At 39.3% G+C, this 26,607-nt stretch overlaps 1 protein-coding gene and 1 pseudogene across 1 annotated transcript; both read right to left on the bottom strand.

Moving 5' to 3' along the window:
• Nucleotides 1–947: 947 nt before the first annotated feature.
• LOC111556301 (nuclear RNA export factor 2-like) lies at nt 948–3,368 on the bottom strand. Its single transcript, XM_023248970.1, is given in 8 exon segments — nt 948–1,095; nt 1,097–1,117; nt 1,649–1,721; nt 2,447–2,498; nt 2,587–2,684; nt 2,789–2,853; nt 2,980–3,087; nt 3,169–3,368. Coding segments are annotated over 8 exon segments (765 nt in total).
• Nucleotides 3,369–3,908: 540 nt separating this feature from the next.
• Nucleotides 3,909–7,687, bottom strand: LOC101091773 (annotated as a pseudogene).
• Between the last annotated feature and the right edge of the window lie 18,920 nt (nt 7,688–26,607).

Genomic DNA, 26,607 nt, shown 5'->3' with positions numbered 1-26,607 from the left:
TAGTATTAACTCATCAATTTCTGTAAAGAAACAAGCTGAGATTTTGATATGGATAGCACTGAATCTGTATATTAATTTGGGGTGTATTGCCATCTTAACAATCGTAAGTCTTCTGATTCAGGAGCATGATATACTTTGTACTTATTTAGGTCTTTTAAAATTTACTTCAATAATGTTTTACAGATTTTTGGAGTATATATTTTGCATTTATTTTATTAAATTTGTTTCCTAAGTATGTTATTTAAATTTTTTTCCTGAAGTATTGTTGACACACAATTGTACATTAGTTTCAGGTGTACAATATGGTGATTCAATAAGTCTATACGTTATGCTGTGCTCACCATAAGTGTAGTTACCATCTGTCACCATACAATGCTATTACTATACCATTGACTATATTTCCTGTGCTGTAACTTATATCCTTGTGACTTATTCATTCCACAGCTGTAAGCCTATACCTCCCACTCTTCTTTACCCATTTTGCTCATCCTCCATCCCCTCTCTCCTGGTAAACATCAATTTGTTTTCCGTATTTATGGGTCTATTTCCTAAGTATGTTATTTTGGATGCTACTGTAAATGTAATGTTTTCTTAATTTCATTTTCTGATTGTTTATTACTAGTGTATAGTAACAAAAGTTACTCTTGTATATTTATTTTGTATCCAGAAACAATGCCAAACTTATTTATTAATTCTAATATTGTTTTGGTAGTTTCCTTAGGACTTTACATATACATGCTCATGTCATCTCAACATAATATTATTTTTAAATTATTTACATATTTCACAGTAAAATTAATATACCTTTTTCATGAGCTTACTTTTTTTTGGAAGTACAGCATCCAAATAGTTATTTTATACAAAGTAACTTCAAGTTCCTATTATCCATTCCTCATTTCTCCTAGCTCCCTCTTATCCTTAGAGACTCTAAGCACTCACTTCTGAGATCACAGGAGGTTTGTCCAAGACTGAGTGCAGAAAACCTGCATCATTTCCTGCTGCTTCTGGGAGATGGTGGGCATGCAGTTTGAGAAGGGTGTGGGTACTGGAAAGGAGAAGGTGTTCTGAGTTTCTTTGGTCTTGGTATTCCTCACAGTCATCATTCATAATGCACAGACTGGGAGAAAGTTGGGCCCTCAGACAACTAGAGAAATGGACAACCCCACACCCAACAACAATCCTGCTCTCACTGTCACTTAGCAATCAGATTCTTCCCATACCCTTACTGTGCCTGCCCCTGGATTCCTTGGCTGGTACTTCTGGTACCCTACAGAGACTATTTTTGGAGGGATTGTCGACCAGCTTAGCTAGGTATGCAGATTTAATTCTAATGCATTTACCCTTTACAGCAGCACAAGGAATGGGCACTCCAATCCCCATTTTCAGAGTAATACAGTCAGTCACTGAGGTGTTATAACTTGACCAAGGTCACTCAGCTGGCTAGTGAGTGTTGAGGTCAGGAAAAGAATCTGGTACTCTGACTCCAGAGTCCATACACTTAACCACTAACCTAGAACTCTCCTTAGTTCTATCTGTTGTCTTTCCAAAATACTGAGAAAACCTCTATGCTGTACCACATTCCTACACCACTGGCCTCAGCCAGAGATGGGTGTTTGTTCCCATGCAGTGCACACAACACAGCACTTACTTGGAATTGCTATCAGAAGTCAAGATGAAGGTCCAGGTGAAAGCACAGAGAGAACCTTGAGAATTTCCTTCCACTTCAATGACAACAAACAGCAATGTCACTTTAGAGTTGTACATACTTTTAACACAAGCAATATTCCCCATTCAGGGTTTTACCTGATAGTCTTGCAGCACCCTGATGGGAGCCAGATAGGTTTTTCACTGGTAGATATGAGGGGGCTTCAAGGACTTAGAGGGAAAAAGTAGGGATAATCAACTCCAAGAGATAGGACCCCCAAAATGTATTGGATCCTCTGATAAATATGTGTTCACTTGATTCATTTTGTAAAGCAGCCCAAGATAAGGGTATTACTGGCTTATTTCACAAAAGAGGAAACTGGAAGGTTAGGTAATGGGACCAAAGTAACAGAGTAAGGAACTCAGATGAGAGCTATAAAATCCCACAGCCTGTGCCTCTAACATGTAAGCTGTGTTGGGGAAGAAAGGCATGGATGTACGTCAGACCAAGATAGTCTGGGGGCAAGGTGGGGATGGGAGAACACAAAGGGAATCAAAAGGGGAGGGAAGGGAAGAAAATAAAAGGAAGGAAGGGAAGGGAAGGGGAGGAGAGGGGAGGGGAGGGGAAGGGAGGGAAGGGAAGGGAAGGGAAAGAAGGAAAGGAAAGGAAAGGAAAGGAAAGGAAAGGAAAGGAAAGGAAAGGAAAGGAAAGGAAGTAACTTGGAAAGCCAGGAGAATTGGGAGGTGGCCAAGCCAGGGGCAGGATATAGTGCAGAATCAGGGGAGGGGACTCTGCACTCACCTTCTTTAAAAACCCCATTGACAGAAAAATAGAGCAGGGAAGGTAAAGAACAGTTGCTAAGGCTCTCAGTATCCTTCTACACCTCCTACCCATTTCTGATTTTCATGGTCTGCCTAAGGCAGGAAATACATGGTCGCCATCCAGATGCTCAGGTCTACCACATAGGAGTGAAAGTCATGCTGAGTTTTGGGCAACATATAGAGGGAGTCAACAATGTCATACTTTGTATGCTTAAAAGCTGAATCCACAGGTCTGTAGGGAAAAGAGAAGTAAGGGTCAGGTCATCAGCCTCTATATATGTTCCCTTCACATCCCCTTTCCCATGATGATCTTGCTTTATACATTTACCAGAGTCCTCAACCTTCTTAATGTCCCTGGTATCCTTGAAGTATTCTTCCAAGCTGTTTCTAGAAAAAAAGAGGGACAGAATGTGGTATATATGTTTCTAGGCAGTGTAGATGTTTCTAGGAGCTGACCCGTGTTTGCTGGGGAGACACATAGCCTAAGAGCAGAGTCTGAGCTGTGATACTCACAATGCTGCATCTTCAGGGTTTAAGGGAATGGTCAGGGAGAAGCACGCCTCATCATGCCAAGCATTGAGGAGACCCTGTTCATCTCCAGAGTCATAGATCAAGTAATATCTGAAGAGGAACAAAGGCAATGGGCTATCTCTGTGGTTTGGGCCACCAAGGGGACATGAAAGTTCCCCTCAACCCAGTAACAGATCGATGCTTGGGTGGCCTGTCCCATTCCAGTCCTCTTCTGCCTCATGGTCCCAAGGGTACTTACTGAAGCAGAAATGGAAGGATTCAATTCGTAAGAATCTAAAATCCTTTATAGTTTTCTTCTTATCAAAAGATGCCTTGAAACTATGTGGTAGACAAAGCCTCCCTTGCAACATCCCAAATCTTCCTTGGTCCATCCTCACCTTATAAGGTGTTATTATCTTGGGGACTTCAATATAAATTATATTGGTATAATATACACCATATATATATATATATATATATATATATATATATATATATACCAATAATATGCATTTATATAATATATATATACCAAATTAAATTGGTAACACCTGGCCATCCTGAGGAAGGAAGAGGAAGTCAGAAGTGCATGCCATGAATGTTGCAATGGATGAAAAAAGGGCATGAATAGGTCCAAGGGGAACAAAGGTCAGAGTTCCTATGTGAAATGGCCCCCAAAATTTTATCAGCAAGACTACAGTAGGAGTCTTCAACAGAGGGTCCCAGATGCCTCTATTATTATATGCAAACTTGGGTGAATAGGTGAGTGACAGAGAGTGAGTGTGTGTGTGTATGTGTGTGTGTGTGTGTGTGTGTGTGTGTGTGTGTGTGTGTTTAAGGGCATTTTTTCCCAGGAAGAAAAAAAGAATAGCCATGCTTTTTTCAGGAGTCTATGGACCCTAAAAGGCTAAGGTCAGATACAAAAACATAACCTATGTAAGTCCCCCAAAAAGCTGTAGGGCGCTTGTGGAAGTCATCAATGTTAATAAGAGGAGACAATGATGAATGTAGGCACTTACCAGGCATAACAATGTGGGGAAACAATCTCTGATGGCACTTTTCAAAACCAAAAATAGAAAGAAATAAATGATAGTTTAGGCTGTAAAAGTTCTCTCCCTCTGTCTCTTCTTCCTCCTGGGTAGCTCCCACCTAAACTGTCTTGATTGTCTTCTCCAGTATCACAAGAAGCAATATTTGGATCCCAGGCTCTAGGGATGCCTCCCCCTCCCTGCCTTCCTTCCTTCCTCCAGGTTCCCACTGAAGGCTCCAGAGAAAAGAGGGTATGGGGTGGGTGCCCAGGGCTCTGCTACCTCACTAGCGGTCCAGCATTCTGCAGGACCATGATACCCCTCAGGAATGACCCAGAATGCTGGAGAAGGGAGGTGAGTGAGGCAGGGCTCAAGAGGCAGGGATGGAAAGTGAAGACCGAGGGGGAGTGAAGGTGGGAGGAGAGAGGTGAGAGGGACATAAGGGAGTAGTGATAGAGGAAGAAGAGGAAAAAAAAGCACAAGGAAAGGGGAAAAAAAGTTCTATGGTGGTGGTGGTCAGAGAAGAAGAGAGAAGGGGGAAGTGGCCCCCTAGTTGCTGCCCTTTCCTTCATCTGCCCTGGCTGGCCCTGGCACCCAAGGTAGGAATGGAAAACATGAAGGTGTTGGGCTTGGTGCCCACTGGACTCTGGTTGAAGTTTTGTCACTTGTGTGAGCTCATCCTGAGCTGAGCATGGGGAACAAGGCAGCTACGGGGGCAGAAGAGCTTCCCTTGAATGAGTAGAGGGTCAAGCCCAAGTCAGCATGGGGCTGATGGTCTGTGGCCCCCTCTTACGATCACTACCTTCCCTCCTGCCCCTGTGCCTATCTCAATTGGTTCCTAGCCTGAGGAATCATACCTGTGCTGGGCCACCCAGGGCTCCTCTGAAGGACCAGTTAGGATGATGTGACATGTATGGGGGTTGCCTCTGAGAGTCCTGTCCTTCTATCTCAAGTACCTCTTCCCTCTGACTTTCATTCCTGCCTCAGGAAGCCCTCTGCTCACTGGCAGTCACCCACTTCTGGCCACTTGACTCAGGGAAACCTGGTTTCTCCGAAAGAGGGCCAGTTCCTGGCATTGGGTCAGAGGAACACACAGATGCCATGATGGTAGCACCCCAAGACCTTGGCCCTCATCATGGGGCAGGAAAACGATCATGGCCACCTGGGATTAGAGAGGGGGCCCATTTGTTTCAAGGGAAATAGGGCTCCTCTTGGTGAGAAGCAGGAATGCAGGAAGGCTGGTATCAGCATGAGGCCCTGGGCTGGAGGACCCTTCTCAGTTCAGGTCACAGAATCTGGCTCAAGGTGGTTACTCCTGTTCCTGAAGAGAAGATGCCCTGATTCCTGGAGCATTTTCATGGGAAGGAATACTAGGGAAAACCAGGTGCAGAATGGGTAAACAGAGCCCAGACCAAGAGAACAAGTGAGCAGGTCATAGGAAGGGAAATACCTCTGAGCACAGGTAAGAGACACAGAGAGAGGAGGGAGGGGTCTGTGGTCTTCCTAGAGGACCAGTGCTACCACATCCTTTAGAGAGGCACTCTCAGGGGTAATTCAGACTTCCAACGTGCAAAGGTCCCCAGGATGGGTGACAGAGGTTACCACAGACCTTATATAGGTGGACTTGTTTGTGCTGTATAAGGTGTTCTCTCTTTTAGTCACAGCTCTTCAAGCTTCAGCCCTTTCATCTTGCTTAACTCCCAGGCTGACTGTACCTGAAAAATGTAGGAAGAAACCTGGAAAAATGTCCCAGGAATAAAGAGACACCTGGGCCTTTGCACTCTTAGTCCCCACCCACCCCCTCAGGTACCTTCTCCTGCCTCTGGTCAGTTGGCACTCTGAGAAGCACTACTACCCACTGTCAACCCCAACTTTGATCTGCTTCCCTCTTCCCACCTCATTTTTGGACAGGTTCAAGATCTTGACTGTGGGGACTATCTGTATAACATCAGACAGGCCATCCAGCTGATACAGTTTGTTCTTGCACAAGTTCAAGGACAAAAGCTTTTGGTGAAGAAGAATTAGAGTGACTGTTACTATCTAGGGCTTCAGAAATAAGCCTTCCCTCCACCACATTTGTTCCACCCCCTACCATAATACCAGCAGTATAAGGCATAAGGCCTTATCTTGGAGAAATTCTCTTTGATGATCTGCAGGGTGGCAGATATGCAGTTTCTTCAATTCAGTATTATAGCAATATCATAGTCCACCAACTCTTCAGAAAGGTGAGAGAATGTAATCAGAAGGCTGAGAGGGGTCCAGGACCAGCACCAGCCTCTCCTTGATCACCATCTCTGAGTGTCACTCCCAGGCAATCCCCTAGAATTACTGCTGTCAATTGTACCTGGGTCAAAACGAAGTTTATGGAGGTCAAGACATTTTTGGACAATATCATAGCATTTTCTCATGGTCAGCTGCAGAGAAAGGTAGTGAGAGCCACTGAGTCTGTCATGGTATAGGGAAGTTGGGGGTTGGGGGAAGAAGAGTAGGTCTGGGTATGAACACACAATGGGCATCAAGTCTTCATTAACTTTAGCTTCTCCATTTCTTCTGGCTCCAATTTATTCTGAGAGTGATAAGAATAGTAAGTAACAAAAACAGAGTAAGGTACAGCAGAGATATTGACACGTATAGATACAAGAAGGAGAGGTGGGATAAGCACTAGGAACTCTCATTATAAGGAAGACGACCAGCCACTGGCCTGCCTTATTGCATTGGGACTAGGTACGGGTAATATCTTCAACACATACCTTTTTATTTTCCTCATCACAAATCTTGTGGTTGATATCCTTCAATGCAGAGGCAGCACTACCATCCTGGATAAAGAACTGGGCCCGGTCTTTTAAATAATGGAACTACAGGAATTGAAGGCAACAGTAATAGTGTCAGAGGCTGTGGCCCCTGCTGAGCCATCTCTTTCACCTCCCTATGGAGGGGATTCACCACACATCTGGATTCACCATCCTTTCTTACATCGACCATGGTGAAGGGGACACTACAGTGATTTTGGATTGAGTTTAGTAACCATGTCTTGTTATACTTTATTCCGTAAGGAATCTAAGGGTGAAAAGAAGGGATGGGAGAGAAGGGAGACAACAGGGCACTAAGACTGTAGAACAGACCCAACCCGGGTCTACTCAACTTTAAAAGACTTCTAAAGTAGGACTTTTGACATGATTTTAACTTTTTATTTTGCCGCCATGGATTTTCTAATCATCCATTCTCCCAATTCAAATATTTAACTTCCAAACAATAAAATTTAGATATTTAAAATGATATCCTTTTAATAATGTTCCAGCAAATCCTATGCATTGAAAACCTTACCTATTTTTCTGAAAATGAATTTAGAGTCTACACCTCCATAGTCAACTTGAGCCGAATGCTGTGTCATCTGGTGAGGAGTTGCTCCATATCCTTGGCAGTAGTTTCAACTTTTGCCTTTAGTCAACTTCCTGTGACCTTCTTTCAGTCAACCTGTTTCCTTTGTATTTTTTGTGGGAACCTGCTCTTAGTTGATCAAGGATGTTATCTCCTCTTGTCCTCAACAAAGTTCCTAGCATTTCTATATGAGACCCACACAACTCCCCTTGATCTGCCTCTCCAGCACATTCCCTGCTTTGTGCCAGGACACTTACTGTGATCCTGAACCAGCCCCCTTGGTTTCCACCCTGTGTGTTCTCCATATCTCTCTCTGGAAATGTTCTGTTTTGGTATTCCTTATGCCATTTCACACTGCTATTGTTGGTTTGGAAGGCAGAGGAAGTGCTATGGTGAAGTGGATAGAAGGGAGTGTCCATAAATGTATAGAAATGCTACAAAATCTTCTATATACTCTCACCCCAATAATAACAAGTCTGTAATTAGGATTGCTTAGTTGTTACTCAAGTTCTATCACTCTTCACTTTTCCAATGAAAGAAGAAAAAGACCATGGCGAGTAAAAAGTTGCAGCATCTCAGCTGCTGCGTATGCAAGCCAGGCTCCCTGGTTACTGTCTTATTTGGAGGTCCTATTGGTAATGCCTCATTGCCATGTTTCCATCATCCTCCTAAACGTAGGAAGGATGAAGCTAATACTGACCATGTTCATAACTAAAGATCCCTTTGCCAAAATTACCCTGGCAAGAATCCCCACCTTTATTTTTCCTTGAGGAGAGCTACTGCCATCATTTTTGTTTTAAATAAAAAATAAATTTAAAATCAAATTTATTTTAACATTGAAAAAATACATACAAGTTCGAATGAAGACACATCAGTGGCCCAATACCATGTACCTCATCTTGGTCTAACATCATGGTAGGGCAAGCAAAGTGTTAACCTGACCGAATAGAACAATGATACAAACACCAGAAAGCATACTTCTTTACCTGTCTAGATATGGAAGCTTTATTTGACAGATGGCATAAACCAGGGAGGAAATCTTGAAGTAGGAGATAACTATGTGGGACCATTGAGAAAATTGGGTGGTATTTATAAAGAATAGAGTATGATGTTCATGAGTTATACACTAGGTAAGCATCTGAATCTTGCCTTCTTTCAGGCATCTCTAATTTAAGAACTTCACCACAACCTGGTAGGCAAGCTTTCTCTTACCTTCCAAATCCAATAAGCTACCAAACTGATTTAATTAATATCAGCAAGCTGTACTTTTTTTTTAGTATAGTACAAAATTTAATGTCAGGTGAGACTGATGTTACAGACTCCTAAACTGTCTCTCTCCCTTTAGCCTTGCTCTCTACAGTGCTCTGAAATATTCTGAGTGAGCTTTCTTTTCCCCAGTCTGAAATGTCCTTCAGCTCAGGAGACAATTATTTCTAATCTCTTCCCTTTTATAACAAGGAACTGAACAATGAACTGGAATAATAGATGTCAACTACAATTTCCAAGTGTCTAGATACTTTTCTACTTGCTTTCTGTTGATAGTTTGATTCCATTATGGTCAGAGAACATACTCTATATTTCACTTATTTTGGATTAGTTTAAGTTTGTTTTATGACCCAACAGATGGTCTATCTTGATGAGGTTACATGGGAACTTGAAAAAATGTGTACTCTGTTGTTGAGTAGAGTATTTTGGCATATGTTATGTAGATTCTGCTACTGCATGATTGTATTATTCAGCTCTTCAATATTCTTGATGATGTTCTCTCTAGTAATTCTATTGCTTGCTGAAAACAAGGTGTTGAGACCCCCAACAAAAATTGTGGATGTGGCCATTTGTCTTTTCAGCTTCATCAGTTTTTGTTTCTTGTACTCCGATGTTCAGTTTTTTGGATGCATACACATTAAAGATTGTTATGTCTTCTTTGTGGATTTATCCTTCTAGATTATGTAATATCCTCTCTGTCTCTAATTTTCTTTGCTCCAAAGTTTACTTTATCAGGTATTGTGGTCTCAGGTATGCATATGAACATGCTTTTAAAAAAAATATTTCACACTATTCACTCTTATAATTTTCTTGATTGGCCCCCACACTTGCTACTAACATATCTAATTCACAATGTGGTGAGATTTGGAAGGTTTTTATGACATCTACAGAAATAAAATTGTTTCAATAAGATTGTCTCAATCTCTCCCATAGGTAAATTCACTAAGGTTATTTTATTTTCACTATACTCAACTGAAGCAATGTATCAGTTGATAGTAATACTAGTGGTTTTGGGGAAGGGAGGAGTAAGACAATTAGACTGTTAGAAACTAGATTTTCTTTGGGTTTTAACATTTTAGGTTCTCTAGGTTTGTGTGCTGTACATTGTACATTAATTACTCCATTTTGTCTCAGAGCATGCTTATAGTAAAGATCTATTCACTCCTGGTTACTCCACAATGTACTGATTATGACCAGACATTGGAATAACTCCTTTGGAAAGTGGTTACATTCACTGTACTGCTACTTACAACTTTTGATACTTTTCTTGTATGGCGCATGGAAGGGAAATTAAAGCATTTGAACCAGAAATTTCATATGCACAGTCCCAAAAAACTTGGAGTTAGCCTAGAATAGTATTCTGTTTATCCCATACTCCACACCTAATTTATCAAAAAATTCTCTTGGTTTGCCCTCAAAATAGGTCCCAAATCTAGCTACATTTTACCCCTTCTATTGCTACCAACCTCGTTGTTACCAACATCAATCTTCTGTATTATATTGCCTTCCAACTGGCCCCTAAGTTTTCACCCATGCTCCCTCACTGTCTATTTTTAACTCAGAAGGCAGAGTAATATTTTAAAGCATAAGTAAAATCTTGTCACTCCTTTGCTATGAAACTCCTAAAAAAGTATTTGGAGCCCATCAATATGTTAAAAGGTGAGTTCATTATGATAACAACAACAACAAAGAAACTTTATTGGTGGCATTTGGAGAAGGCCAGTAAATCAACTTATGTTAACGAAAATTTATAAATAAAGAAGAATAAAATATGTATTCTTTTTCCTATATAAGCTGTTTATAAAGATAGCCAATTTATTGATGACGGAGTTTCTCTTTATAAGTGCATTCTAGCTAATATATGAAGGAGGCATGACAGAATTTGAGTATCATCATTTTAAAACTCATAAGTAAGGGACCTATATAAAGGCAATAAATGGCTGGTAAATCTCTCTCTCTCTCTCTCTCTCTCTCTCTCTCTCTCTCTTTCTCACACACAACAACAACAACAACAACAACCAGGCATCATGTGCTACGTTATAGGCGCTATCTATGAAGCATTCTTGTCAAAAACATCAAAGCTGAATCTGATCAAGTCTTTTAGTTCTTCTTTCAGCATTGGGATGCAATGAACTGAACCAGGTTCTTTAACAAACAAATGAAGGGGAGAGATAAGAGAATATATTTGTTGTTGTATGTTTGTATGGTATGGAATATAGTATGCATCTACAACAAATATATTTTTCAAAATATAATCAGTTAAAAAATATGTGTAACCTGCTGTTTTCATTTAACAATTTTTTGATGTCACTTCATGTTCAGAAATATTTAATAGATTTTTATCATTTGCCAAATTAATATGCTTTTTCTTTAAAGACATTGTAGAAATTAAAGCTAAGGTAATTTGTTTACCAGATAAAGAACTTCACTGATCTGAAACATACCTTTTTCTCTATTTTAAAAATGTACCAACAATAAGTTCTGATTTTCATATAATTTATATATTAGATTATCATTTCAGTTAAAATTTTAATTGTTGCAAACTTTAACCTGATAATACAGTTTCAAATTTTAACAAATCTTCCCAAGTTTGTGCTACTACAAGCCACTATGAAAAATATTATACATGCATCTATGTATTTTGTGTTTTTCCATGCACTAATTTCCATAAGTATATTATTTTAGTCAAAACATGAAAACTATCCATTTTAACAATTTTTTATGAGTGACATATATATGTCACTTAAAAATATATATACATATATATTTACACTATATATACATATATATACATATATATTCACACTATATATATGTACGTATATATACAAATATATATATATATATATATTTACACTTATTTGCATGCTAAAAGAGTGAGGTAATGAGCCTATTTGCTCACCAGTTCACCAATAATTTAAAAAGTTCACATGCTGATAAAACAATTACTGTTTTTTGTTTTCTTTTTATTTATCTATTTAAATTTACATCCAAGTTAGTTAGCATATAGTGCAATAATGATATCAGGAGTAGAATCCAGTGACTCATTCCCCTACATATAATATCCAGTGCTCATACTAACAAGTATCTTCCTTAATGCCCCTTGCCCATTTAGCCCATCGCCCAAAAACAACCCCTCCAGCAATCCTCAGTTTGTTCTCTATATTTAAAAGTCTCTTATGTTTTGTCTCACTCCCTGTTTTTATATATATTTTTTGCTTCCCTTCCCTTATGTTGATATATTTTGTGTCTTAAATTCCACATATGAGGGAAGTCATGATATTTGTCTTTCTCTAATTTCACTTAGCATAACACACTCTAGTTCCATCCATGTAGCTGCAAATGGCAAGATTTCATTCTTTTTAATTGTCCAGTAATACTTCATTATATATATATTATATATGTACATATATATATGGATGTCTTCTTTAGAGAAGTGTCTATTCATTTTTTCTGCTCATTTCTTCACTGCATTATTTGTTTTTCAGGTGTGGAGTTTGGTGACCTCTTTATAGAATTTGGATACCAGCCCTTTGTCCAATATGTCATTTGCAAATATCTTTTCCCATTCTGTTCATTGCCTTTTAGTTTCGTTGATTGTTTCCTTTGCTGTTCAGAAGCTTTTTATCTTCATGAGGTCCCAATTGTTCATTTTTGCTTTTAATTCCCTTGCCTTTGGAGATGTGTCAAGGAAGAAACTGCTGCAACTGAGGTCATAGAGGTTGTTCCCTGCTTTCTCCTCTAGGGTTTTGATGGTTTCCTGTCTCACATTCAGGTCCTTTACCCATTTTGAGTTTGTTTTCATGAATAGTGTAAGAGTGGTCTAGTTTCATGCTTCTGCATGTTGCTGTCCAGTTTTCCCAGCACCATTTGTTAAAGAGACTGTCTTTTTTCCATTGGATATTCTTTCCTGCTTTGTCAAAGATGAGTTGGCCATACTTTTGTGGGTGTAGTTCTGGGGTTTCTATTCTATTCCATTGCTCTATGTGTCTGTTTTTGTGCCAATGCCATGCTGTCTTAATGATTACAGCTTTGTAGTAGAGGCTAAGTCTGGAATTGTGATGCCCCCTGCTTTGGTCTTCTTCTTCAATATTACTTTGGCTATTTGGGGCCTTTTGAGGTTCCACACAAATTTTAGCATTGCGTGTTCTAGCTTCGAGAATGCTGGTGCAATTTTGATTGGGATTGCATTGAATGTGTAGATAGCTTTGGGTAGTATTGACATTTTAACAATATTTATTCTTCCAATCCATGAGCAGGGAATGTTTTTCCATTTCTTTATATCTTCTTCAATTTCCTTCATAAGCTTTCAATAGTTTTCAGCATAGTGATCTTTTACATCTTTGGTTAGGTTTATTCCTAGGTATTTTATGCTTCTTGGTGCAATTGTGAATGGGATCAGTTTCTTTATTTGCCTTTCTGTTGCCTCATTATTAGTGTATAAGAATGCAACTGATTTCTGTACATTGATTTTGTATCCTGCAACTTTGCTGAATTCATGTATCAGTTCTAGCAGACTTTTGGTGGAGTCTATCGGATTTTCCATGCATAATATCATGTCATTTGCAAAAAGTGACAGCTTGACTTCCTCTTTGCCAATTTTGATGTCTTTGATTTCCTTTTGTTGTCTGATTGCTGATGTTAGAACTTCCAACACTATGTTAAACAACATGGTGAAAGTGGACATCCCTGTCTTGTTCTTGATCCCCGGGGGAAAGCTCTCAGTTTTTCCCCATTGAGGATGATATTAGCTGTGGGCTTTTCATAAATGGCCTTCATAATGTTTAAGTATGTTCCTTCTATCCCAATTTTCTCGAGGGTTTTTATTAAGAAAGGATGCTGAATTTTGTCAAATGCTTTCCCTGCATCGATTGACAGGATCATATGGCTCTTCTCTTTTCTTTTATTACTGTTATGTATCACATTGATTGATTTGTGAATGCTGAACCAGCCCTGCAGTCCAGGAATGAATCCCACTTGATCATGGTGAATAATTCTTTTTATATACTGTTGAATTCTATTTGCTAGTATGTTGTTGAGGATTTTTGCATCCATATTCATCCGGGTTATTGGCCTGTAGTTCTTTTTTTTTTTTTTTTTAATGTGTCTCTGTCTGGTTTGGGAATCGAAGTAATGCTGGCTTCATAGAATGAGTCTGGAAGTTTTCCTTCCCTTTCTATTTTTTGGCATCGCTTGAGAAGGATAGCTATTATCTATGCTTTAAATGTCTGTTAGAATTCCCCAGGGAAGACATCTGGTCCTGGACTCTTATTTGTTGGGAGATTTTTGATAACTGATTCAATTAATTTGCTGGTTATGGGTCTATTCAACTTTTCTATTTCTTCCTGTTTGAGTTTTGGAAGTGTGTAGGTGCTTAGGAATATTTCCACTTCTTCCAGGTAGTCCAGTTTGTTGGCATATAATTTTTCATAGCATTCCCTGTTTTTTGCTTGTATTTCTGAGGGATTGGTTGTAATAATTCCATTTTCATTCACCATTTTATCTATTTGGGTCCTCTCCCTTTTCTTTTTTAGAAGCTTGGTCAGAGGCTTACTAATTTTGTTTATTTTTCAAAAAAAAAAACAACTCTTTGTTTCATTGATCTGCTATATAGGTTTTTTTTTTTTTTTTAGATTCTATACTGTTTATTTCTGCTCTGATCTTTATTATTTCTCTTCTTCTGCTGGGTTTGGGGTGCCTTTGGTGTCCTGATTCTATTTCCTTTATGTGTGCTGTTAGATTTTGTATATGGGATTTTTCTTGTTTTTGAGATAGGCCTGGATTGCAATGTATTTTCCTCTCAGGACTGCCTTCACTGCATCCCAAAGCATTTGGATTGTTGTATTTTCATTGTCATTTGTTTCCATATGTTTCTTAATTTCTTCTCTAATTGCCTGGTTGACCCATTCATTCTTTGGTAGGGTGTTCTTTAACCTCCATGCTTTTGGAGGTTTTCCAAACTTTTTCCTGTGGTTGATTTCAAGCTTCATAGCATTGAGGTCTGAAAGTATGCATGGTATGATCTCAATTCTTTTCTACTTATGAAGGGCTGTTTTGTGACTGAGTATGTGATCAATCTTGGAGAGTGTTCCATGTGCACTTGAGAGGAAAGTATCTTCTATTGCTTTGGGATGCAGAGTTCTAAATATATCTGTCAAGTCCATCTGCTCCAATGTATCATTCAGGGTCTTAGTTTCTTTATTGATCCTGTGTCTAGATGATCTATCCATTGTTGTAAGTGGAGTATTAAAGTCCCCTGCAATTACCACATTCTTATCAATAAGGTTGCTTATGCTTGTGAGTAATTGTTTTATATATTTTGGGGCTCCCATATTTGCCACATAGACATTTATAATTGTTAGCTCTTCCTGATGGATAGACCCTGTAATTATTATATAATGCCCTTCTTCATCTCTTGTTACAGCCTTTATTTAAACTCTAGTTTGTCTGATATAAGTATGGCTACTCCAGCTTTCTTCTGACTTCCAGGAGCATGATAAATAATTCTCTATCCCGTCACTTTCAATCTGAAGGTGTCCTCAGGTCTAAAATGAGTCTTTTGTAGACAGCAAATAGATGGGTCTTGTTTTTTTTTTATCCATTCTGATACCCTATGCCTTTTGGTTGGAGCATTTAGTCCATTTGCATTCAGTGTTATTATAAAAAGGTGTGGGTTTAGAGTCATTGTGATGTCTGTAGGTTTCATGCTTGTAGTGATGTCTCTGGTACTTTTTGATCCTTGCAGCATTTGTCCCACAGGATCCCCCTTAGGATCTCTTGTAGGGCTGGTCTAGTGGTGATGAATTCCTTCAGTTTTTGTTTGTTTGGGAAGACCTTTATCTCTCCTTCTATTCTGGATGACAGACTTGCTGGATAAAGGATTCTCGGCTGCATAATTTTTCTGTTCATCACATTGAAGATTTCCTGCCATTCCTTTCTGGCCTGTGAAGTTTCAGTAGATAGATCCGTCACAAGTCTTATCAATCTCCCTTTATATGTTAGAGTATGTTTCTCCCTAGCTGCTTTCAGAATTTTCTCTTTATCCTTGTATTTTTCCAATTTTATTATGATATGTCGTGCAGAAGATCGATTCAAGTTATGTCTGAATGGAGTTCTCTGTGCCTCTTGGATTTCAATGCCTTTTTCCTTCCCCATATCAAGGAAGGAAATCTCAGCTATGATTTCTTCAAGTACACCTTCAGCACCTTCCTCTCTCTCTTCCTCCTCTGAAATCCCAATTATGCGTATATTATTACATTTCATCACATCATTTACCTCTCTAATTCTACCCTCATACTCCTGGATATTTTTTTTTATTTCTCTTTTTCTCAGTTTCCTCTTTTTCTATAATTTTCTTTTCTAATTCACCTATTCTCTCCTCTGCCTCTTCAACCCGGGCTCTTATCGCCTCCATTTTATTTTGCAGCTCACTTATAGCATTTTTAGCTCTTCCTGACTGTTTCTTAGTCCCTTGATCTCTGTAGCAATTGATTCTTTGCTGTCATGTATACTTTTTTCAAGCCCAGCGATTAATTTTATGACTAGTATTTTAAATTCATTTTCTGTTATATTGCATATATCATTTTTGATCAGTTCATTAGCTGTCGCTACTTCCTGGAGTTTCTTTTGAGGAGAATTCTTCTATTTCATCATTTTGGATAGTCACTGGAGTGGCGCAGAACTGCAGGGCTCTTCCTCTGTGCTGTCTGGAGTAATTTGCGTTGTTGGGCGGGGCCACAGTCAGACCTGATGTTTTCCCCCAGCCCACCGCTGGGGCCACAGTCAGACTAGTGTGCACCTTGTCTTCCCATCTCCCAGGGGCAGGACTCACTGTGGAGTGGTGTGGCCCCTGTATGGGCTACTTGCACACTGCCAGAGTTTTGGCGCTGCTTCGATGGGATCAGACTTATTAGCCAGGGTGGATCTGCAAGGTGCACAGTGGCTGTAGGTGCAGACTCAGCTTGCTTTGCCTTCAATGGTCCGCTTTGGAAGGGGCCCTGGTGCACCAGGAGGGAGGCAGACCTGTCGGAGGGATGGATCCACAGAAGCACAGCATTGGGTGTTTGGGCTGTGCAAATAAGTTCGGTGATGGGAATTGGTTCCCTTTGGAATTTCAGCTGAGGGATGGGAGAGGGAGATGGCGCTTGCCAGCGCCTTTGTCCCCTCTGAGCTGAGCTCTGTCTTCCCTGGCTCAGCAAATCTCCCTCCCAGTGTCCTTTCACCCTCAGCGCTCTCAGATTGCAGAGCTGTTGAGTTTTAACATTCCAGATGTTAAGTCCTGCTGGCTGTCAGAACTCATGCAGTCCAGCCCTTCTGCTTTTGCAAGCCAGACTTGGGGGCTCTGCCTTGCCGTCGGGCTGCCCCTCCACCACCCAGGCTCTCTCGTGCTAGTCTGTGTAGCGTGCACTGCCTCTCCACCCTTCCTATCATCTTCTGTGAGCCTCTTGTCTACACTTGGCTCCATAGAGTCTGTTCTGCTAGTCTTCTAGATGTTTTCTGGGTTATTTATGGAGATGTGTGTAGAATCTAAGTGAACAGCAGGACGAGTTGAGCCCAGCATCCTCCTATGCTGCCATCTTCCTACCCGAGTCCCGGATCTTCTTTTTTTATCCATTCTGTTACCCCTTGTCTTTTGACTGGAGCATTTAGTCCATTGACATTTAGGGTGAGTACTGAAAGATATGAATTTATTGCCTTTGTATTTCCTGTAGAGTTGAAGTTTCTGGTGATGTTTACTGGTCCTTTCTAGCCTTTGTTGCTTTTGTTCTTTTTTGTTTGTTTTTGTCTTTTCTCCCCTCAGAGATTTTCCCTTAAAAATTTTTGCACAGCCAGTTTAGTGGTTATGAATTATTTATGTATTGTTTATCTGAGAAACTATTTATCTCCTCTTTTATTTTTAATGACAGCCTGCTGGATAGTGGGATGGATCAGTTTTTTGCACAGGTGTGTGTATGTGCAGGAGTGGGAGAGTTGAAAATGGCATCATGTATGTTCCCAGTCTCTTGCATCAGAACTCTGTGCTCTCATTTACTGGCCATTAGGCACTCCTCCTTTGTCTCTGGCCTTATTTCACTCCCTGCTTCTGCACTGTCCATGACCAAGGCATCAGCCTGCAAGGTGGCACCTCTGTCCTGAATGTTATCTAAGATTGGGCTGTGTTTCCAAACCCTTCACTTCTGAGGGCCCTGCAGCTTGGGCCTGCTTTTACCCTCTGGGGGAGGGTCTTGCCAAGCAAGTGTTGGGTGCTGGCTTATCCACGGGAACACTCATGCAACCATGTTGCTGGAGAGGCCCAGAGACTGTCTGGGTGCCAGCCCACCCCAGAAAAAGTTTGTGCTATCATGTAGCAGCAGTGGTTCAGGGACTATGGCAAATCACAACACACAACTGGTGCCAGGCTTCATGGTTCCCTAGTGTCCTTGTTCCAACACTAGCATAAATGGCTATTCTCTAGGGTCTGCTGGGACCTTTTCCCATGGGGAGGTCACATGGCCTCTACCAAATGTCCTCCCAGCAGGAGGCCTCCCCCATGTGGCCTGAGGATCCCTCAGACCTCGCTGTCTCCTCCTGGGGATTTGCCCTTCCCATGAGAGCACCACCAGGTATCAAACTGCAGATTTTCTGACTCTGCACTCCTCTGTTTACAGAGTCCTAATGGTATTGAAACCCTCTCCTTTCTCCTTTTCCCCTTTGTTGTTCAGACCCTTCTGGGTGTTTCTACTCTTTCTCTTTCTCTCCAGCTGCTTTAAGGGGGAGTGCTTTTCCTGTACTCTCTCCCCTGTCTCTGTCCTCTCTCTGCAAACAAAATAGCTCCCTACCCTCCATGGCGTCTCTACCCCCAGTTCACCTCTCTGTGCCACCCCCCAGTTCACCTCTCTGTGCCACGTACCTGCTGAATTCTGTGGCTCAGGTTACGTAGATTGTTGCGTTAATCCTTAGATCAATTTTCTATGTGTGCAAAATGGTTTCTTGCTGATCTAGTTGTATTCAGGGATGAGAGAGGCTGAGAATTTCCATGCTGCTCTGCCATCTTGGCCCCTCCCTGTGACATTGTTTTAATTGATTCTTGGAATAACATTGCACACACACACACACACACACACACACATATATATATTCACACAAAACAGGAAGATATAGTGGAGTGAGGATCCAGAATCTATTGTCAGTGGAATAGTTGAAATATAAGAGTGGCTGAAGGCTGGAACTGACCTGAGGACCTCAGAAGCAGGAGCAGTAAAAAATGGGTGGATAAGATGATGATGTGCACTTGTAATATAATAAAACTTAAGAAAAATATCTGAGTTGTTGATCTGTGCTGGCCAGACATATCCATCTGGAAAACTTAATGAGAAACATATTATTTGTGTTTTCTTGTTCTTGTTACATTATCTTCTATACATCAGACATAGCACAGTGCAGAAGATAGCAATGATAATAAGGACTGTACCAAACTAAGCATAAAAAAATAAATTTAGAGTTTTGCTTCTACCAATGACAGATAAGCTAAATTGGGCCAAACTTCCGACTAAGAACAACTAGATAATTGTAAAAAATTATTTACAATAAAGTATTATTTGAAAGCATCAAAGAGCTAACAGTGCTGTAAGATGTTATGGATCAAAGATAAGAGGAAAAAAGAAAATCCTAATGTTTGGCTCCTTTTCCTTTAGCAGAAATTGATGACTCCTAAGGAGACAGGACAGCTTAAATGCTGAAAATTCATGCCAGATTTTCTACAGTCATAGGGATAAGTACATAAATGTTGAAGGTGGGGGTTCCGAAGGGAAGGGACCCTGGAAAACCACTCATGCTTAGGGATCTCTGAAAGCTATTCCAGGCAAGTAAGGGTAAATTGGAAATAGACCAGCCCCCACCCCCCAAGTGTCTGAAGTCCAGATTAATAATCTCAACCACTAATGGGATTAAAGGGATTTGGGGTTGTTTGTTGCTGTCTGGCATTTTATCAGGAAAAACAAACAAACAAAAAACCTTTTTCCTGAAGAAAGATAACTTCATTCTATGACTGAAGGAAATAAATCTACAATTTATTACATACAGTTCTCTGAAAATTTTAAATAACTAGGTTAAAAAGAGATAATAAAAATGATTGAAAATCAAGGAGTGAAAAAAAAGAAATTAAAAATAATCCACATGAAATCCAGATAATGGCATTATTAGATATAAACTTTAAAAAAATCATGCTTATAACTGTCAAGAAACCCTAAAACATTGAAAATTTTAGCTAACAATTTGATAATATAAAATATGAATGAAATTTCTAGAACTCAAAAGAGCAATACCTGGAATTAAGAATAATCATGGTATTAGCAGCATATGAGACACACTGAAGGAAGAGTTAGAGAAATAAATGAAGAGTGTGAAGAAACTATCCAGAATGAAGTATGGAGAAACAACATTATGAATGATATAGTAAGAGATGTAACAAAGTTAAGGGGGATACAGTAAATAAATCAAACATATGTTTAGGGGCACTTGGGTGGCTTAGTCCATTGAGCGTCCAACTTCGGCTCAGGTCTTGAACATGCGGATCATGAGTTTGAGTCCTGCATCAGGCTCTGTGCTAACAGCTCGGAGCCTGGAGCCTGATTCAGATCCTGTGCCTCCTTCTCTCTCTGTTGCTCCCCCATTTGTTTTCTCTCTCTCTCTCTTTCAAAAATACATAAAGATTACAAAATGAAAAAAAAATAAATCAAACATGTTTAATTAGAGTCCTATAAAGGAGAGAGAACAGTACAGAATAGTATTGCAAGATAAAATGCTTCAGAAATTTTGAAAAGTAAAAAAAGACATCAAGTCACAGATGTAAGAAGCAGTATATATGCCAAGCATACTGGGGTATGAGGGAATCCATGACCATCATAATAAAGCTGTTGAAACGCAAATAAAGAGAGAAAATATTTTTTTATGTTTATTTATTTTTGAGAGTGAGAGAGAGTGTGAGCAGAGGAAGGTCAGAGAGAGACACACACATAGAATCCGAAGCAGGGTCCAAGCTCTGAGCTGTCAGTACAGAGCCTAACATGAGGCTCAAACCCATGAACCACTAGATCATGACCTGAGCCAAAGTCAGATGCTTAACTGACTGAGCCACCCAGGTGCCCCAAAGAGAGAAAATATTTAAAGAGGAAAGAAAAACAACAAATTATCTTAAAAAGAGTGAAAATAAGATTGACATAATTTTTGAAAATAAATGATAGTTAAAAGAAAGTGAAATTCTAACTTCATACTGCTGAAATAAAATAACCGCATACTTAGAATTTTGTGTCTATAAAAAACTTACCTTTCGAAAATGGAAGTTAAAGAAATAAATACCTTAATGCAAACAAAAGCTAGGCAAATTTGTCACAAGCCAACTCAAACTAAAGATTTATGCTCAGGATAAAAAATATGATCTGAGATGAAGGCATATAAATGCAAGAAGAATGAAGAATAATGACAGTTGAAAATATGGAGGAAAATCTAAAAGAGTATTGACTCATTTGATGATTTCTTTGAATAATTTATATATATTATATAATAATTATACATATATTATATATAATTAAAATACATATCAATAAATCAGGAGGTTCATTGACAGAGTTTAATACTGAAAGGTGCTAGTGTTATCTAATGAAATGCAAAAGAACTAATTTATATTAAACTGTGATAAAGCAAAAATATATGTTGTAATCTGAAAGGTAAACACAACAAAAATGATAAAAGGATATTTAACTACCAAGCTAAATGGGTAAAAATTAAATAATTAAAATAATAATAATAATATTAAACATAACAAAATAAAGGAAAGAAAACTAGAACAGGAAAATACATGCAAGGGAAACAGTAAGATAATTTAAACCAAATTATATCTTAAATTAAATTACATGTAAATGGCCTGAAGCTTTCAAATTAAAAAGCAGAGATCATAAATCTAGATTAAAAAAATTCATTCAATCAAACGATCCTTAAAAGGGCCATATATAAAATGTAAGGATATAGAAAATTTGGAAAAAAAAAAAGATGGCTAAAATATACCACTTAAGCAATGACTAACTGAAAGCTGGTATAACAATTCATAAGAGATAAAATACACCTCAAGTAAAAGTTTTACTAGAGAAAAAGGGAGACTGCAAATGATGGAATGTTTAATTGAAAATAAAAATATTAATAAAACAATTTTAAATTTGCATGCACCTTTTAATATAGAGCCCAAATATATATAGCAAAAAGTGATAGAAGTAAATGGAGAAAATATAAACAGTAAAAAATGACAGAAGTAAAAGGAGAAATGGAAAAATCCAGTCCCAGTAGAAAATTTTAATACACTTCCTTGAGTTACAGAATAAACAGACAAAAAATCAGATAAAGAAGATTTAAAAGCGTAGCAAAAGTTATTTAACTGACATAGAACACTGCACATGACAACCCATGTAACATTCCAGAATATATCATATATGAGCCATAAACCAAGCCTGTAGAAACCTCTATGGGGAGGGAAGATAAAAGATGGCGGCATAGGAGGATGCTGGGATCACCTCCTTCTGCTGATCACTTATATTCCACCCACATAAGTGTAAATAACCCAGAAAACCACCAGACGTTTAGCAGAATGAACTCTCCAGAGCCAAGCATAGACAAGAGGCCCACAGAAAAGGGTAGGAAGGGTGGAGACGTGGTGCGCACTACATGGACTGGCGGGAGGGAGCTGGGGCAGTGGAGGGGCAGCCTGCCAGGCAAGGCAGAGCCTCCAAAGTCTGGCTTGCAAAAGTGGAGGGGCCAGACTCCATGAGTTCTGGCAGCCAGCAGGACTTAACATCTGGAATGTTAAAAGTCAGCAGCTCTGCACTTGGAGACGGGAGGGTGAGAGGATTCCAGGAGGGAGAGTTGTTGAGTCCCAGAAGGGCAGAGCTTGGCAGGGGAACAAAGGCACCGGCAAGCGCCATCTCCTTTTCCCATCCCCCAGCAGAAATTCCAAAGAGAACCAGTTCTAGTCACTGAACTTGCTTGCACCACGCAAATGCCCAATGCTGTGCTTCTGTGGAACCATCCCTCCTATGGGCCTGCCTCCCAACCTGTGTTGCAGGGCCCTTCCCACAGGGGACCACCTATGGCAAAGCTAGCTAAGCCTGCCCCTCCCACCCCTGTGCACCTGGCGGATCCACCCCTGCTGATATGCCCTTGGCCAGATCCCATCAAAGCAGCACCACAAGCCTGGCAGTGTGCAAGCAGCCCAGACAGGGGCCACACCGCTCTATAGTGAGTCCTGACCCTGGGAGAGAGGAAGATAAGGTACACACCAGTCTGACTGTGGCCCCAGCGGTGGGCTAAGGGCAGACATTGGATCTGACTGCAGCCCCGCCAACCAAAACAAATTTCTCCAGACAGCACAGGGGAAGTGCCCTGCATTTTGGAGATACTGCACGGACTAACCAAAATGATGAAACGGAAGAATTCTCAAAAGAAACTCCAGGAAGTAGCGGCAGCCAACGACTTGATCAAAACCGATTTAAGCAATACAACAGAACAAGAATTTAGAATAATAGCCATAAAATTAATCACTGGGCTTGAAAAAAGCATAGAGCACAGCAGAGAATATATTGCTACAGAGATCAAGGGACTGAAAAATAGCCACGAGGAATTAAAAAATGTTATAAATGAGGTATAAAATAAAATGGCGGTGGCCACAGCACAGATTGAAGATGCAGAGGAGATATTAGGTGAATTAGAAGATAAAATTATAGAAAAACAGTAAGCTGAGAAAAAGAGAGATAAAAAAAATTTCAGGAGTATGAGAGAATTAGAGAATTAAGTGATGCAAACAGAACAATATCTGTATCATAGGAATTTCAGAAGAAGAGAGAGAAAGGGGCTGAAGGTGTATGTGAACAAATCATAGCTTAGAACTTCCCTGATCAGGAGAAGAAAACAGGCACTGAAATCCAAGAGGCACAGAGAACTCCCTTCAAACATAACTTGAATCGATCTCCTACATGACATATCATAGTGAAATTGGAAAAATACAAGGATAAAGAGAGAATTCTGAAAGCAGCTAGGGATGAACAGGCCCTAATTTAAAAAGGTAAATACATAAGAGTAGTAACAGACCTACCTACTGTAACTTGGCAGGCCAGAAAGGAATGGCAGGAAATCTTCAATGTGATGAACAGAAAAATTATGCAGCCAAGAATCCTTTATCCAGCAAGTCTGTCATTCAGAATAGAAGGAGAGATAAAGGTCTTCCCAAACAAACAAAAACCGAAGGAATTCATCACCACTAAACCAGCCCTACAAGAGATCCTAAGGGGGATCCTGTGAGTGAAAATTTGCAAGGATCAAAAAGTACCAGAGACATCACTACAAGCATGAAACCTACAGACATCACAATGACTCTAAACCCACACCTTTATATAATAACACTGAATGTAAATGGACTAAATGCTCCAACAAAAAGACATAGGGTATCAGAATGGATAAAAAAAAAAAAAAAACAAGACCCATCTATTTGCTGTCTACAAGACATTCATTTTAGACCTGAAGACACCTTCAGATTGAAGGTGAGGGGATGGAGAACTATCTATCATGCTCCTGGAAGTCACAAGAAAGCTGGAGTAGCCATACTTATAGCAGACAAACTATACTTTAAATTAAAGGCTATAAAAAAGTTAAAGGCTATAACAAGAGATGAAGAAGGGCATTATATAATAATTACAGGGTCTATCCATCAGGAAGAGCTAACAATTATAAATGTCTATGTGCTGAATACGGGAGCCCCCAAATATATAAAATAATTACTCACAAACATAAGCAACCTTATTGATAAGAATGTGGTAATTGCAGGGGACGTTAATACCCCCACTTACAACAATGGATAGATCATCTAGACACAGAATCAATGAAGAAACAAGGGCCCTGAATGATACATTGGAGCAGATGGACTTGACAGATATATTTAGAACTCTACATGCCAAAGCAACAGAATATACTTTCCTCTCAAGTGCACATGGAACACTGTCCAAAATTGATTACATACTCGGTCACAAAACAGTCCTTCATAAGTATAAAAGAATTGAGATCATACCATGCACACTTTCAGATCATAATGCTATGAAACTTGAAATCAACCACAGGAAAAAGTCTGGAAAACCTCCAAAAGCATGGATGTTAAAGAACACCCTACTAAAGAATGAATGGGTCAACCAGGCAATTAGAGAAAAAATTTAAAAATACATGGAAACAAATGACAATGAAAAGACAACAATCCAAATGCTTTGGGATGCAGTGAAGGCAGTCCTGAGAGGGAAATACATTGCAATCCAGGCCTATCTCAAGAAACAAGAAAAATCCCAGATGCAAAAATCTAACAGCACACCTAAAGGAAACAGAGGAAGAACAGCAAAGACAACCCAAACCCAGCAGAAGAAGAGAAATAATAAAGATCAGAGCAGAAATAAACAGTATAGAATCTAAAAAACAAACAAACAAACAAACAAACAAACAAAAAAAAAAAACCTGTGTAGCAGATCAATGAAACCAAAAGTTGTTTTTTTTGAAAAATAAACAAAATTGATAAGCCTCTGGCCAGGCTTCTCAAAAAGAAAAGGGAGAGGACCCAAATAGATAAAATGGTGAATGAAAATGGAATTATTACAACCAATCCCTCAGATATACAAGCAATTACCAGGGAATACTATGGAAAATTATATGCCAACAAACTGGACTACCTGGAAGAAATGGACAAATTCCTAAGCACCCACACACTGCCAAAACTCAAACAGGAAGAAATAGAAAAGTTGAACAGACCCATAACCAGTGAGAAATTGAATCAGTTATCAAAATCTCCCAACAAATAAGAGTCGGAGCAGATGGCTTCCCTGGGGAATTATACCAAAAATTTAAAGCAGAGATAATAACTATCCTTCTCAAGCTATTCCAAATAATAGAAAGGGAAGGGAAACTTTCAGACTCATTCTATGAAGCCAGCATACTTTGATTCCCAAAACAGAGACCCAGCAAAAATACAGGCCAATAACCCTGATGAATATGGATGCAAAAATCCTCAACAACATACTAGCAAATAGAATTCAACAGCATACACAAAAAAAAAACTATTCAGCATGATCAAGTGGGATTCATTCCTGGGCTGCAGGGCTGGTTCAACATTCGCAAATCAATCAATGTGATACATCACAGTAATAAAAGAAAAGAGAAGAACCATATGATCCTGTCAATTGATGCAGAAAAAACATTTGACAAAATTCAGCATCCTTTCTTAGTAAAAACCCTCGAGAAATTGGGAATAGAAGGAACATACTTAAACATCATGTAGGCCATTTATGAAAAGCCCACAGCTAATATCATCCTCAATATGGAAAAACTGAGAGCGTTCCCCCTAAGATCAGGAACACGACAAGGATGTCCACTCTCACTGCTGTTGTTTAACATAGTGTTGGAAGTTCTAGCATCAGCAATCAGACAACAAAAGGAAATCAAAGGCATCAAAATTGGCAAAGAGGAAGTCAAGCTGTCACTTTTGGCAGATGACATGATATTATGCATGGAAAATCCGATAGACTCCACCAAAAGTCTGCTAGAACTGATACATGAATTCAGCAAAGTTGCAGGATACAAAATCAATGTATAGAAATCAGTTGCATCCTTATACACTAACAATGAAGCAAGAGAAAGACAAATAAAGAAACTGATCCCATTCACAATTGCACCAAAGAGCATAAAATACCCAGGAATAAACCTAACCAAAGATGTATAAGATCTGTATGCGGAAAACTATAGAAAATTTATGAAGGAAATTGAAGAAAATACAAAGAAATGGAAAAAACATTCTGTGCTCATGGATTGGAAGAATAAATATTGTTAAAATGTCAACACTACCCAAAGCAATCTACACATTCAATTCAATCCTAATCAAATTGCACCAGCATTCTTCTCGAAGCTA

The sequence above is a fragment of the Felis catus genome, chromosome X (assembly GCF_018350175.1).
Source record: "Felis catus isolate Fca126 chromosome X, F.catus_Fca126_mat1.0, whole genome shotgun sequence".
Lineage (NCBI taxonomy): Eukaryota > Metazoa > Chordata > Mammalia > Carnivora > Felidae > Felis > Felis catus.
Note: the sequence above shows the minus strand (reverse complement) of the source record. Positions and strands in the feature narration are given on the sequence as shown.